Source organism: Polypterus senegalus, chromosome 6, assembly GCF_016835505.1.
Source record: "Polypterus senegalus isolate Bchr_013 chromosome 6, ASM1683550v1, whole genome shotgun sequence".
NCBI classification, from domain to species: domain Eukaryota; kingdom Metazoa; phylum Chordata; class Cladistia; order Polypteriformes; family Polypteridae; genus Polypterus; species Polypterus senegalus.
The window spans coordinates 116,354,457-116,371,586 of record NC_053159.1 but is presented as its reverse complement, the minus strand read 5'-3'; the positions used below and the strand labels follow the sequence as shown (position 1 = coordinate 116,371,586).

Here is a 17,130-nt window from a genome sequence, read left to right as displayed (position 1 = left end):
GATGCCAGTTAGTCCCTCCCATATAACATACAATTTAAGCTGATCAGACCATTGCTTAACTTTCAAGTAGGGCTTCTCCACAGTACACGGAAGGCCTCACTGAAAACTTGTGGTTGGAAAAAAGATTAGCCGCTGTATGTGGAATACTGGACTTGCCTATTAGTATGTGGCACTGCAGTAAAGATTTAAGACAGACTTGCAAGTTGCATCAATGCCACAGGATGGTGAACTCAAATTTATTTATTTTTTTTTTACAATACAGAGTAACAAATTCTGAACAGACAACAACAGTCAAGTAAATGAAACTTACATTTAATATATTATGATTAGAGGGGAAAAAAGGTCTAATCTAAGCACACATTTGCCTGCAAGATGATAAAGGAGAGTATCTTGTCCTTCTGAAGATGACAAGGAAAGGTTATGCAAAGGTTGAATGTTTTTTTCACTCCTTGTTCCCCACTCACACCTCTGTTTGCTTTCTTTGCAAAAAACTTACTCTTCAGATGAAGAAAATGCAGATTACTGATGCATTAATTAATTATTGTGTTATAATCAGCACTGACTGCTTCTGAAGAATTCCAAACCAAGATTTAGACAATTAACAAGAATTTGCTTTAAATATTGATTAATGTTCAAAAATACAAATAAGAAAACTAAAGTATACAGCTTACTTCACATACGTAATAAGCAATATTCAACAATAAGCTAATAAGCCAAACAAGAAACTTGGGATGAAGGATGAGATCTTCTCGCCCCATATCAAAAATATGCTGCAATGGAAAATAAGGACAGAATTTAAAACCATGCTTAGAACATAGCTTTAACACAACTATGTCAAATAACAGATGTAATAGGTCTTATGCACTACAAACTACACTCTCATATCCAAGCTTTTCTGTTCTCAAAAGATACAACACTTGTCTAGGCTATTTGGAGGAAAACCATTTAATAATAGCAGTCAGTGAGAAATGCACAATTAAATTTAGCAAGAACTTCTCTGCTTCATCAAAACTAGTAAATAGTAGACATATATGCATGCAAAAAGCAATAAGGAACTCGGAGGAAAGGATATCTTGTTGTTCTCAAGACATTGTGTGTTAACATATATTATGTACTACAAAAATACAGATTCCATTTGGAATCTAGTGGTGTGAGCAAAATATATACGTGTCTAGATTTCCAGTGCAAAGAACAGGTGTCCTGGGGCCTCATGTACAGTATAAATGGTAAGTATGCTCAAAAATGTTGCATACACTGCTCATTTGCAGGTTCTGTCAGCTCTTCAGTTTTTAGGGGCAGGAGCTTTTCAAACAAGAACTTTCTGACCGATCAGGTTTTTCACAAACAATACTGAGTCACCAGCTGTATAAGATGGTTTTATTCGGTTGTCAATCTGATAAATTAGATATCCTTACACTGTGGTTGAAATGGCAAACCTAAAAGCACAACTCACAGCAACAACCGGTTTTACAAATGTAATCAGAGCGGCCAACTGCACCTACATTGCTATTGCAACAAGGGATGAAGCACCAAAAGAATGAGTTCACACACACACACACACACATATATTATAGCTGGAAAACCAATAAAAAAAGGCAGCTCTGCACAGTCACAGGTGCTTTTTCCAACTAGTGCAGCAAAAGGCAAGCAGTCATTTTAAGGAGTTGTGAGGAAAGTAAAGCGCAGAGAATCAGTCCTTTGCAGCGCTCGGTGCTGCTCCTATACTATACAGGCACCTTCAGACAATGGATTTGCTTATGTAAATAGAATGGATTTTCACTCTATTAATGTGCTGCTCTATAGAGCACAGAAAGTGTGTCACGGTATGCAAGCATGTACCTGAACAGATGCGCTATGATGAATCCGACACACCAAATGATCAGCCAGATTGGACAGCGTTACAACTTTGTTTGAATGCAATTAGCGTAATGTAAAAAAACAAGCAATCAGATACAGCATTTATTTTTTAACCAATTCATTTAATTTGTGGTCAATGTCAAATAGCACAGTGCTTATATTCCTTAGTTCACTGGCCACATCTCTTACTGCATCCACTATTATATTTTGTGATGTTGGAACAGCACCTATCAGCACAGAGCCAGATGGCCTCCCAGCGGTTTCGGAGGCAGAGGTGCATGTGCAGCCAGCGCCCAAAGTTATACTCCGCACAGCAGCACCATCATTGCCTGAGCATTGCACAGGGCTCAGTTTTTGTAATATTGTCTGAAACAGAATAAAACAGACGGGGGCTGTGACTAACCTTTTCACAAAGACTGTGATAAGACCACTTTTTTTTTTCCTCTTTCAGGCACCATGCGAATTTCTAAACATGAACTTTCAAGTGTCTCGAACACGCATTTGTTTCTTATACTACTGCGTAAGCCAACAAATAGTACATTTTTCCTTGCCTCCATTTCACGTTTGCTGAAATTCTTTTTCCACATGCCTTTTCCATTGTTTAACAAAAACCTCTGAGTGGAAGGTGATATTTACATTGATTTGCATATTAAAATATGCAAAATTATATGAGGCGTCGGCGTGGTGCTGTAGGCACATGCACGAGCGTTAAATTTTACGTTTATTGGGATTCGTAAAGGGGAAGTGTGTGGAACTTGATGTTTATACAGATTTATGCATCTGGATTGTTTTGTACTTAAGCACATTTCCACTTTTGTCCATATGCCATGTTTTAGTGTGAATTCCTCGCATTGCATTATACATGAGGCCCCTAGAGTGGAAAATCCTCAATATTTGAACTGTAGAATGTTTATATTAAATTTTAATTATTTTGCTCAAACAAAGCAGGATGAACTGAATTTACATAACTTTAATTAAAGGCATTGCAAGCATCCTTTCTTGTTCATTCTTCTCCTATTGTACCAGTAATTTATGCACCTGTTCCAGTCTGTTTCTTTTTATTTTTTTTAGTTTACGACCTGGGAATTGGAAATAAGTACAGATGCCACAAAACTTGTTTTAACATATAACGTTGGAACAGATAAATGCTGTATGACTAGATATTACAGAATTAGTTGACATCTTGAGAAAGGAAGAACAAAGGTGCTTAAAAGACTTAACACTTTGATCAGAGTCATTCATCACCAAATGTTTGCAATGGCCACTTGTCTTGAAAACCCCAGAATTTAAATATGGCTCAACCAACAGACAGAAGCAACATCAGAGATTAACAGACTTGAGACCATTTCATCTTGGATATCAGAAAATGTAATCTATGAAAAACACTGATTATTATATCAAAAGCTTTCTAGACAACATCTACCCCTTGACATTTTCAGTAAGCTTTCCTAAGACTCTTTATATCCAGACCTTACTACTCACTTTTGTTATACTGTATTTTATTCTATTTGGTATTGTAATATTATAATAAATCCCACTTTACTTTTATAGTCTCTAAGCTTTGTCTTTTATCTACAGTAGAGTGACTGAAATAAAAGTGTGCCAAGTGTGGGAAAAATTGCTACTTTCTTGCCCACAGGGTTTGTCATGGCTACTGAGGTTGCTCCTCAGTAATTAGGACTGTGGTAAAAGCAAGACAGTTTGGTTGGCAAGTGCGATATAACCAAAAGACTTGCACTTGTGCGCCTTGATGACACCCACAGTAAAAAGACAAATTTTTCCCTTGGAACAAATAATAAAGTTATTATATATATATATATATATATATTATATATATATATTATATATATATATATATATACTGTATATATTATATTATATATATAATATAATATATTATATATATTATATTATATATATATATAATATTATATATATATATATATATTATATTATATATATATATATATATATATTATATTATATATATATATATATATATTATATTATATATATATATATATATATATATATTGGTACTGGTGATAGCAAGTCCCTATATGGAATATTGAATAATAATTGGCAGTTGACACCACTAGAGACTATCTGGATAGGAACTGTGTACGAGTGTGTATTTGTATTTGTTATTCTTCAAGGGTGGGGACAGATGAGCCCAGTAAACATTCCTGATAAGTCTCACAAACTTTGAGAAAATACAACAAGTTTGCTATTCATATAGAAATTAAGAATCCTGCCGAGTGAAAATAAGGAAGCATGGTTTTAAGTACAATACTACCAGTTTCCTGCTCTAGAATGGCAAATGAATGCTTTTGGAAGGCAAAATAGAAGTGACAGTTGCTTTCACATTTTGAAATATGATCATCTTGAGATGGCTAGATTTTAAAATATGCAAGATCTGCTGAGCAACATGTGGAAGAAACAAGAGTGAGAAACTTTGCTATAGTAGTGATAATGACCTTTAAAATCAGAAACAGCAGACTATTTTTATCTTTTCAAAGCAGGAGAGCAGGAATATCTAGGACAGCTGCTTTTCCACCCCCAAAATAAAGAACTTCCCTAGGACACTACATGGCCATTGCAATTGAGTAACATTATCACATTCCAGCTTAAAAACCATTGCCAGAACCAACGGATTTAAAATAATGTTACTAATGTAAGAAAAGAGGGCTCCCCACAATCATATGGAAATTACGAAGTGCTACAGTTGTCTGATAATGGAAACACTTTATCAGCAGATTAGTGTTTTTTTTCCTCGGCATAAGAGCACCCTCTGGTGGCAGTAGAAAACTACTAAAAATGACTACAGGAGAGAAATGGAAGAATCCCAATTGTTAGAGGACACCACAAATACCAGTAAAAGCAAGACTCCACTTTAACAAGAAAATAAATCATGAGTAGAATTCACTTGAACACCCAGTTGCAAAGTACCTGCAAGACAGACAGGACTGCAGCCTAAACAACTGTTTTGTGAGAGAGTATACAGAATTGATGATAGCTACCTCTACTTGGGAAACATCCTCACACACATCTCCTTCTCCTTCTCAGCATATTCTCTGTAACAGCTGCAAAAAAACAGAAGGAAAAATTAATCATGTACCAAGAATATCTTTATAATTCTTCTTTTAAGTCAATCACAACATGCAAAATATACAAGTAATGAATAGAAACTGTTATATTTATTGCTTATTAGATATTAGCTTGAAAACCTTGCTGACGTAAATATGGTTTGGTTATTAAAATTACCTAATTTCTTGCTAAAATATACTCCGTTACAATTTCAAACCTTAACAGGTTTCCCATTTTGCACTTTTATTGTTTAAAGGGAAAGTTTAAACTCACAAATTCAGATAAAATGGTTAAGCTGTTTTAGAAAACCATTTAGTTAAATCTTTAAACTTAAATGCAGGATACTGTGCTCGGTCTCACTGTTCAAAAACATAAATTATCAGTTAAGGTATATGTAGGTTAACTGGATCACTGTATGATTGTTTGTTTGGAAGACACCCAAACATTCCTAAAATTGTTACAAAAATCTTAATTATAATGCTCACAGGAATTCCCTTTTAGTTACCATCAAAATACTCTCCTTGAGATACAATGCACTTGTTCCAGTGCTTCTCCCTTTCCCATGAATATTTCATACTAGTCATCTTTTGTTATCATGTTTAGAGCTTCCTGCACTTTTATTTTGGGCTTCTTCAAGGTAGCAAACCTTGCTCCCTTCAGTCAACATTTTAATTTTGGGATCAAAAGAAGTCACAGGGAGGGAGATTTGTTGAATATGGCAGTTGTGAACCAGTAACCACATTGTTTTTGATCAAAACCTCTTGACTGACAAAGTGGAGGATGCTGGTGAAATTTCATGGTGCAAAAATACATTTCCTGGGTGCAGTACTTCTTCAGGTGTATTTTCCAGAAGCTTTCCCATAGATGTCTCAGCAGTTCAATGTAATGTGGCTGCTTAACAGTCTGTCCCGTCTGTAGTGCTGCCACATAGAGGAGTAATTATTGATGGTTTCCTTACGCGTGTTTTTAAAGAATGAGTTTGTGAATGGTGGAATTTATCAGCAAAGGATATGGTTGACAGAGGCACCTCTGGAGGCGGAATTTTAGGTAGGGAACTATAAATAGTGCTCTTTATATTGACTTATGCACACACCCCAAAGGTGAATGAAGGGAGGCCAAATGAAGAAGGGTTTTCCAGTTAAGGATCAACCAAAACTGATTATTCCTGTACATCAACTTATGTATTTGTTGAGACAAAGAGTAAAATGCACTTACCACCATCAGCATCCCACCTGTGGCTTTGGACAATCTCGGTATCTTTAATTGCAAAGTCAGAAGAGGAGGATAGTTACATTTCTCTGGATGAGCTCATTTCAGTTTTGGTACAGAGCTGTCAATCTTTTTCATCAAACTTTATAATCCTTGGAATCCACGATAACAGGAAAAAAACAGTTCATTTTTCAAGATCGGAGGAACAGTGATCAGCCAGAAGTATCTCAGATCATTGTCCTTTGTCATGAATTTGAATCTCGCTTTTAGGACTTTAGACACCATGGAACAAATTCTGCAATGTTACTATCTTCTTTCACAATTAATATGGACAATGTTCTAAAACTCTTTCAGATGGAAGTAATTGAACTCCAGTGCACTAGTGAACATACAGTAAACAGTTTACCTAAGTTTCTTTGCTCAATTTCTATGAGCTGTAAACTAATCAGGACATGTTTCCAAGGTTTTATAAGCATGCTACTAGCAGGACATCATTATTTGGTAGCGCATACTGTTGTGAGCAGGTGTTTTTACAAATTAAAATCACTAAAGTATAGAAGCATACTAACAGATACAAATCCATATAATAGATTAACTGTTGCACAGTCCATAAACATGGTTGACAGTAAGTGTATGCACAAACAATTTCCTGTTCATGACTAGAAAAATGTCATAGTGAAATTTTTTTTTAAACTACCCTTTTTGGTGCTTAAGCATTGCTTTTAAATAGCTTTAAAATTATGGTTGTTCCAAGAAATGATTTAAATTACAAACCTTTTTATTCAAAGTCAAGATTGCCAAAATTCAAAACACCTAGATTTTATACACCCCTTTGCAGTAGTCATTGACAGTTAGGCCCGTCACCAATAAATTTGGTCTCCCCCACGTACAATTAGGGAAATGACAGTTTGATTCAACAATTCTTATTTGCATATCAGATAAACCACAATCAACTTTATATATTAGATATATGCAATTCATATGTAAACCAATGTAATGTATCTTGCAAGTCATCTTGAAGAAAGACTTCAGGCAAACAAAGTATCCATTTCCTTTAAAACGTGTTGCACCTGCAACCCTTATCTATAGCTGCTATGCCATTTAATATTTAACAGCACGCTAATAAATCAGCCAAATATTAAACTTGGACATTTAAATATGTAAAATGGAGTACTGATCAAAATGGTTCAAGTATGTGCATTTCTTGAATAACGGAGCTCAAATCTGTGGCTATGATTGCATTGTATATTCACTGGAGTTTTCTCTTAAACTAAGCATACACAATTCATGCATAGCTTCACTAAATATGAATATAAATAATGGTACAATGGCCTATTACAAATCTACATTATGTAGTGAAAGTTCAGTAGCTTATTACTTAGTCAATGAGACGAGATTGGACTGTGGCACAGTAAACTTGGGCTGCATACTCATGCACAGAACTACCAGCTTTTCTTAGGAGTGGGTTCAAATGTTCTTGGAGAAAGAGAAAAACGTTCATGTTCTAGTCACAAAATAAGGAGATACTTTGTATCCTTTTGGCAGGACATTACTATCTGGCAGACAATGAACGAAGCCATTAGTCCTTGGAAAATGTTCAAATACTTTATCAGGCAAGGACAGCGAGTGCCCTAACAAACACCTGTTCTACAGCTTTTCAAAGCAACATTTTACAAGCAGTGAAGAGAGATACACAGAAGAAGATCTCACAACAATTGTATGCACAAGCTGATGTTACCTACTTTGAAATGCTGATGCTGCCTTTACAAACTACTGAACATGGCTCCAATTATGCGCCACCAGGCTCACTACAATACATGCTGCAAAACAGAATATTAAACAGGACTTTGTGTTTTATTTAACAATTGTGGAGTAAAAGAAAAAGCACTATTCTATTTATTCCACCTTGTTGTGTGCTTGAGGAAAAAAAAAACATGAAATTTTACTTAAGTGTCCTACTAAATTAACAAAAATAAATAATCCAGGTCCCTCCTTACTCATTTATTCATTTTGAAAAATTAGGAATTGGACAAAAATTTAGATCATATCTATCTAGCTTAGTAAAGAAAATAACCAAAATTTGAGCAACAAAATATATGACAAGGCAAAGACAGAAAGTGAACCAACAACAACAAAGCATTGGGGGATACGGGAAGAGACAAAAAAAAAAAGTTGAATGCTCAGAGCCCCATACAAATTATAAATCAAAGAAATACTCCATCAAAAAACATTCTTTTAAAAAATCTGTTACGTAGCATGTGTGGTTTGTAATGAGGACTGAGGAACTTTTAATCTCATACTTTTATAAACAGTAGAGAACACAAAAGACACCGAGGTAATTGGCTTCAATGCAAGGTTCCTAAAACCGCCCACCCACCTGTGAGAAACTGGCTCCTTACTTGTGTCACAAAATCCAAATGTCTGACATCCAAGTCACATGTGGACAAAATACCAAACATATGTTATTTTGGCTAATATATTGAGAACTAAACCACTTCCAGAAAATCCTCTCATGCGGGACAGAAACGCGCACTCAAGGTTTGAACTGAAAAACCCTTCATTTTTGTGTGAATTTATTCCTATATGGTTTGCAAGGTGTTAAATAATAGATATATACAATTCTGGTAACTAAAAAAAATAGCTGGGAAAAAGGGTAAACATATTTAAATGCTTAGACTTCATTTTTCAGAAGTTTTAATCTAAGATGACAAGCAGCTAGAACCTGTTCCAACAGCAATGGGTGCAAAACAGGCACCAACTGCAAGCAGTATCCTTTTTATCACTGAACTAATCATGTGGGTGTGTGCATGACTGTCTCAAACTAACCAGTTTAGATCTGAAAAGTAACTCCACACGTATATTTTTATAGGAGAAAAATCCAGAGTACCAGGAGTGTTAAGAACATGCAATCTTTACACAGGCAGAGACCACAATCACTGCAACATGTCACCTATAACTACTGTAAACTTCATTTTCATGTTTCCTTGTTCTAGTATTGCTTTATAAGGTCAAATTTTCAAAAGCTCTGTGCACCAAAGAAGCTGTCTATGCATGAAATAGTAAGTCCAAAAACAGAGAGAAGAATCATAAAAGTGAATAATTGGGGAACAAGATTAGAAACACAATGTGGACCACCAGCCAACCAGCTCCCCACCAAATAAACACCTTACACCGATGATCTCCGACACTGTTTGATTAGTTTTGTAATTGCACTTTAGGTTTTGACATTTCTTTTTGTTTGCTCTCTCTGCCTATCATGGATAGATCTGCCACTTATGGAGTTTTCTTTTCAGTTTTTTCCCATATAGCAGTGACACTCCCATGAGTCATTTTACAGATCTTGCAAGCAACAGATTTCTCATAATATGTAAAGCTGTAATGAATCCACACTTTTCAGTTCTTTGGTCTTAAACTCTTCAAATTTATGTTCTTAGTCTAAAGTCACATCTCAAAATGCGATTAGAGTTACTCTTGGTCAATTAGGTAATGTATGCAATATGTAACAGGAAAACTAATGAATATCAAAGTTCATCAGTAGTGTTGATCAGTGAATTTCATAAAAGTGTTAATCGCAGTGAATTTGCTGCGTTCGCCCTTATTCAAGTTATTTACTGCTAATTCAGTCAGTTTAGGAGAATTTTTTTTTTAATATACCAGTGCCACATAATGCTTTGTGAGGCCGCCAGTGCAACATCCTTGGGAGCTGTAACAGCCAACATTGATGGCACAGCACACCGGGTATATAATGCTGATCATTTGCTTAACAGACTCTATGGGAAGAGTTATCTGTGCTTATAGCCAAATATGCAGGTCAATCTTAAATGTTCCATGTCAACATAAGAGAAGAAGAGCCGGTCCCTATGCATGCATAATTGAACAACATGTTGAGGAAAAAACAAAACTTGAAGGAGCTCGACTCCCCACTTAAACAGAGAAGAACCTATGAAGTAATAACAATGAAAAGATGTATTACTATTTACAAGATGTTTCTATCTTTTTGATAGGATAAAAAGTGCAAAGCATCAGCACAGATAGTTTAGAAATAAGCCAGTGGTTTCACTCATGACATTCCACTTTGAATGTTCTGCCTTTAAGACACTTTTTTTTCTGATTTGATTCGCTATTTCTGCTTTGTTTTGACGAAATCTATGATTGCATGTCTGACTGTGTTCTTTCAACATCAGGGAAGCACAGTGGCGCTGCTGCCACACAGCTCAGGTCACCTTTTTGGCAACAATAAAATCGGTCAGGTATAGTTGGCAGACCGTTCCTTAGCCCACAGGGACACTTTAAAGATGTTTGTACCATTATAATCCAGTCAAAACTAGTTCAATTAGACTTTCCCTGTTGACATTAGTGCCAAGTTCGGCGAACATCGCCAGCATTTCCATGACTTCAGGGAACTTCTGGCAAAGCGAACTCGGCAGTGTTCACTCATCATTAGCAACTATTTATCCCCAATCATCATTTGTTGAAACCCTATTACTGTAAAAAAAAGGAATCCTACTAACTGACTGAATGTTACAGGTATATACTTTCAGTGCCACATGTCTGCACATTAACGAATTTGTTGTCTTTTGGCATTATACCATGGTTACCAATGGTGGGAGATGCAGTAAGACTTTCATTAAATCATGAAAAATGTAAACTTTAAATTGACTGGAAGTAAACCAATTTGCACACTGCTAAATATAAAAATGTGTTGTGACAGACTGAAGTATGCGTATTTACATAAATGTTACATTTTTTTAAAAGCTGTATCACTGATGTCACAAGTTAAAAAAAAAATGTGAAATTTTCGATAAGAGAACATTTGGACACTCAAAAGTCATCAATGTATATATTAGCACATAATTCAAAAATTAATTTCATTAGATGGATTTGGATACATACACCTTTAGATGGTTTAGAGCTACTGCTGGTAAGGTAATTCCATGCATTCAGCAATGCCATATATAATATATATATATATATATATTTTAGGGATTACTACTCAAAACTGGCAACTTTACATAAACACACAACATTCTCAACACCTTCTTAATCCAAACAAGGTTTCTAGGAGGCCAAAGCTTTTGATGATAGTATCAGGAGCAAAGTACAGGGTGGTCCAGATCTAATTATGCAATTTTCATTACGCTATAAATAAAATTTATTACATAGAGAATTCACAACTGAATGGAGGCCAAGTGGGACATTACACGGAAAAATCAGTGAATTAATTCAATGCAAGTCCATTTTCGTTTATTACAAGATATTTCAAGCAATTCTTTTGTCTTGCATTGTTTTCCTGCATTGCATTAAAAGTTGCATAATTAGATCTGGACCACCCTATAGAAACCTCCTCTGGAAAGGTTGAAAGTAGGGATATCACAGGAACCAAAACTATGGTACGAAGTCGATACCAAAGTTTCAAAAACTCACCAGTACTAACTTTTTTTTTTTTTAAACAGTATCAGTGGTACCAAGTGAAAGCTGACTCTGCACTTGTGCAAGTAGAAAAATTACTATGGAAGGCACAATTAATAAGTGAGAAAAACAGGAGTTAAATAAAAAAAAAAAAAAAGTGGTGATACAGCACTGCAGTAACAACTGAAGTCATGCCTAGAAATGATTTTTGCTCAACACAAAAGAATTTCAGCACACAATTGCAGGAACTGTGCCTATTACTTAAAATCACAGCCTTTCATTGACACTTTTATACACCATTAGAGAGTTTTTGATTTGTGTGGGCTTTCAGAATGGAAAGATGTGAGGAATTAGATGTCAGTTTTAATTGCTCAACATGTAGTTTCATGAAGTCTCAAAAGGAGACAAAACATTGAAAAAATGAATCACTTCATAATACAGCATCCCACAATGTCTCTAAAAGAAGGAATACAACCTTTACCTTCATTCTCCAATTGTACCAAGCATGTCTACAGATTCCATTTAAGCATCCATTAAAAAAAGGTTCTGGTTTGTGGATGATTATACATACTGTAAAGAACAAGAAATCATTGGTAAAAGGAGTCTGCGACTAAAGCAGAACATACCTGTGCTCTTCTCATTCAAATTTTGCGTGTAACAGATTAATTAGGCTTCTATCTTCAGATACCACGCACTACTAGTAAACTAGCTAGGTCAGGAATCTTATATTTGCAATACGAGACCAAGAGCCTGACAGATTTCTTGCAAAGTGCCTGAGAATTAAAAAAAGGCTGCAATTTTGCACTTAGAGAAAAATTCTGCAAATATTTGGAGCCTATCAACAATGTCTCCAGCCAAGTGGCAATAGATGATATCAGCAGCCATCATGTCAGCCCTACTTTAAAGCACTGATGATGCTAGTTAGAAGGATGGGCAAAATGGCAAACTTTATTACTAAATGTGAATTCACAACCACTAAAATGTGTGATTACTTTGTTTATTTGAAGCTGAACTAATGTTCTACAATGTGTCAAATGTAGTGAAAGTGCATGTAATGCAGTCTAGCAGTTAATATTCCAATTCTGGATTTCTAAACAGGTTATGCAATTACAAAGTCTTACCAATTATACAGGATAGTTTGAAAACAGCACAATAGGCATTTTAAAAGGAGATCTGAAAGAATGGATTAATGTAAAATTTGTACTTCTCACAGGAAATTAAAGGTTTAAAAATACATATAGAAAATTAAAGCACCCACCATTTGGTTAGGGCAGGTCATTTGAAAACTGAATCAATTTAACTCCTCAATTAAATATTACTCATCCATCCATCCATCCTCTTTCGCTTATCCGAGGTCGGGTCGCAGGGGCAGCAGCTTGAGCAGAAATGCCCAGACTTCCCTCTCCCCGGCCACTTCTAGCTCTTCCGGGGGAATCCTGAGGCGTTCCCAGGCCAGCCGTGAGACATAGTCCCTCCAGTGTGTCCTGGGTCTTCCCCGAGGTCTCCTCCCGGTTGGACATGTCCGGAACACCTCGCTAGGGAGGTGTCCAGATCAGATGCCCGAGCCACCTCAGCTGACTCCTCTCAATGCGGAGAAGCAGCGGCTCTACTCTGAGCCCCTCCCGGATGACTGAGCTTCTCACCCTATCTTTAAGGGAAAGCCCAGACACCCTGCGAAAGAAACTAATTTCAGCCACTTGTATTCACGATCTCGCTCTTTCAGTCACTACCCATAGCTCATGACCATAGGCGTAGGAACGTAGAGCGACTGGTAAACTGAGAGCTTTGCCTTATGGCTCAGCTCCTTTTTCACCACGACAGACCGATGCAGAGCCCGCATCACTGCGGATGCCGCACCGATCCGCCTGTCAATTTCACGCTCCATTCTTCCCTCACTCATGAACAAGACCCCGAGATTCTTGAATTCCTCCACTTGTAGCAAGATCTCGCTCCCAACCTTGAGAGGGCACTCCACCCTTTTCCGGCTGAGGACCATAGTCTTGGATTTGGAGGTGCCGATTCCCATCCCAGCTGCTTCACACTCACCTGCGAACCGATTCAGAGAGAGCTGAAGATCACAGCCCGAGTCCACCAAACAGGACATCATCTGCAAAAAGCAGTGACCCAATCCTGAGTCAACCAAACCGGACCCCCTTAACATCCTGGCTGCGCCACAAAATTCTGTCCATAAAAGTTATGAACAGAATCGGTGACAAAAGGGCAGCCCTGGCGGAGTCCAGCTCTCACCGGAAACAGGTTCGACCTACTGCCAGCATTGTGGACCAAGCTCTGACACCGGTTGTACAGGAACCGAACAGCCCTTATCAGGGGGTCCAGTACCCCATACTCCCGGAGCACCACCCACAGGAGTCCCCGTGGGACACGGTTGAACACCTTTTCCAAGTCCACAAAACACATGTAGGCTGGTTGTGCAAACTCCCATGCACCCTCCAGGACCCTGCTAAGGGTGTAGAGCTGGTCCACTGTTCCGCGACCAGGACGAAAACCACACTGTTCCTCCTGAATCCAAGGTTCGACTATCTGATGGACTCTCCTCTCCAAAACCCCTGAATAGACTTTTCCAGGGAGGCTGTGGAGTGTGATCGCTCTGTAGTTGGAACACACCCTCCGGTCCCCCTTCTTAAAGAAGGGGACCACCACCCCGGCCTGAAAATCCAGAGGCACTGTCCCTGATGTCCATGTGATGTTGCAGAGACGTGTCAGCCAAGACAGTTCTACAACATCCAGAGCCTTGAGGAACTCCAGGCGTATCTCATCAACCCCCAGAGCCCACCTCCGAGTTCCCAGGCTCTGCTTCCTCATTGGAAGGCATGTTAATGGGATTGAGGAGGTCTTCAAAGTACTCCCCCCACCGACCCACAAAGTCCCGAGTCGAGGTCAGCAGCGCACCATCTCCACCATATACAGTGTTGACACTGCACTGCTTCCCCCTCCTGAGATGCCGGATGATGGACCAGAATCTCCTCAAAGCCATTCTCCATGGCCTCCCCAAACTCCTCCCACGCCCGAGTTTTTGCCTCAGCAACCACCGAAGCCGCATTTCACTTGGCCTGCCGGTAACAATCAGCTGCTTCCAGAGTCCCACAGGACAAAAGGGTCCGGTAGGACTCATCCTTCAGCTTGACAACATCCCTCAACGCCGGTGTCCACCAACGGAAATATTACCCCAAGTTTTTTTTTTTTTTTAAACTAGCTAGTGATGTAATTATAAATCTTAAAATAGCAGATGTAACAAAACTGAAGGATTCACTAGCAAACAAGATTTCAAAAGTATGTTGTTACAAAAACAGCTTTAAAGAAATTGATTAAAATAAAATATGCCGAATCATCTTGGAATTCACTAACTGTACAAATAAAATTCAAAGTTTGAATTTCTATTCTTTCCATTTATTTTAAGTAGCATTTTTCAGGTCCTGGACAGAAAATATCAAAGAATAAATATGGAATGCGCACATGGTAAGATAAATCAGGTAGCCCATTATTATAACATCTGAACCCTCTAAAGATTCTAAAATTCCCCAAATTGTAGTGACACTAGATAAATCTCCACGTCCATCACACATTAAAAATTCAAGCTCTGTATTTTGTTTGAATACTTATGAATTTCAATACTTGTTACTCATTGGGTAACTACTTGATGGATATATTATACCCTTATTTTAAAGCTGCCATTACTATTAATATTTATTTATATTCTATTACAGAAAAGTCACAGCAGTGTTCATATGAATAACAGAGGTGCTTTTTATTAAAAGCTGTTGAATAGGATATCTGTTTTTGTTGTAGTACTGAATAGGTATTAAGTATCCTGAAATTCCACTGGAATTGGTATACGCAAATTCTGTATTGACATCCTGTGTTGCAAGTTTAGATTTGCCCAGTTAAATGAAACAAATAGGAACTGTTAAAAGACTCAAACATATCTCTGGTATCTGTATGGTATGGAACAAACATTGTTTTAAGACTTTTGAAGGCTTGTTTTTACCTTTTTTCAACAATCTGTTCTCTCATCATTACACTTCATGCAAGTCACTTTACCAGAAGCTACATAACTCAATTTCTTACCATATACAGTATGACATACTGTGCACAATATATTAGTGGTGGTCTTTTGCTGGTATTAGAATAGTTATAACTAATATTTATAATCTACTCCCACATAGATTCCTGTATTTTCCATTGACCGTTTTCTTAGTTAATTTATCAGCTGTATCAATGTCAAGTGTCAAATGGAATAAATATCATCTGGGTTGCAATGACCAGAATGGTATAAAGGACTCCAAAATGAAAATGACCCATTACCTAAACAAGGAACAGCACAGAAAAAGAACACCTCACCTGACCACATTTTTCAGAAGTGCATTAATATCTGGATCAAAGGGTTTTTCCGTCTGTGCCATTAAGAGGAAGTTTTTGGCACTCTCAATGTCTCCCAAATCCAAGGAAGCCTAAAATATTAAACAAAATTCTTAAAGCTACAGCTACTAAACACAGACAAGAGGCCAAGAAATTATTAACAAATGAACATTGCTACAGGGCCGTGGATTTTTTTTGGTGCAAGCACTGCACTCCTTTGAATAATCATCCAAAATTTCTATAGCACTTATTTTGTTTAAAAGAAATGGCGCTTTACAAAACACATTTCATATAATTGCTAGAGCTTCAAAATTAAATTAAAACCACCTGATAAAGTACATCACTTTACTTGTGTGTATATTATATACCTGTATTTATTTATTTATTTATTTGACAATAGTAGGCGTCCGATCGCCCAACCCCAGACACAAGTCCCATTAAAATAAAGATGGTTTATTTTCACACTACCTTCCACACAGGTTTCAAAAGTGTAATAATCACATCTTTCCACGCTCTTCCTTTCTTTTTTCCTCCTCTACATCTCCCAGGTGAGCTTGGTCTACTTCCACCTGACTCTGACTCGCCTGGATGAGTTTGAGTGGCTTATTTTAACTAGCACCGGGAGTACTTCTAGTGCTAGGGCATAACTGGATGGAAGTCTCATAAAGCATGGATGAGGAATCCCTGCAGCAGCCCCTGGCAGCCCCCACGGAACCTGACAAAGCTGTTCTGGAGTACCTTGCGGGTATCCACAGAGGTAACATTGCCCAAGGAAACTGTTTTCTATTGTCTCGGGGGAGCCCACAGTCATGCCGGCTTGTCTTCCCCTCTCCTTCCGATATACTGGCTTCCCAGCCGGTTATTATTCCTGGGTCCAACCCAGCAGGGATGTCCATGTCCATGTACCCAGTATCGCATTGGCATCTTCTGCCTGTATTAGAGACGAGACAGGACGATTTTCATACTGTTTTTTGTGGCATCATAGGGTTGGCCTGCTGTCCAGTTCAGGGACCATGCTCCAGGATGCCGGTCCATCACAATATAAATACATTATGTTATAAAAAAATAAACCTAACCTTAGATTACTGTCATTAGCGATTTTGTACTTTATTACAGTAGTTTTATCATTGTATCAAAGAATGGCAACATATTTCTCAGACATGTACTCTGTAAAAGTGACATTACTGCTAT

At 37.5% G+C, this 17,130-nt stretch overlaps 1 protein-coding gene across 1 annotated transcript in view; it reads right to left on the bottom strand.

Annotated features, from left to right (window-relative positions):
- Window positions 1–227: 227 nt before the first annotated feature.
- Window positions 228–17,130, bottom strand: part of fkbp6 (FKBP prolyl isomerase 6) — a 45,209-nt gene continuing 28,306 nt past the window's right edge. Inside the window, exons 7-9 of the mRNA XM_039755005.1 lie at window positions 15,922–16,031; window positions 4,878–4,940; window positions 228–770 (exon numbers count right to left, since the gene is read on the bottom strand). Of these exons, the coding sequence (XP_039610939.1) occupies window positions 4,880–4,940; window positions 15,922–16,031 (171 nt within the window). The 3' untranslated portion in view covers window positions 228–770; window positions 4,878–4,879. The remainder of the gene's footprint in view (window positions 771–4,877; window positions 4,941–15,921; window positions 16,032–17,130) is intronic.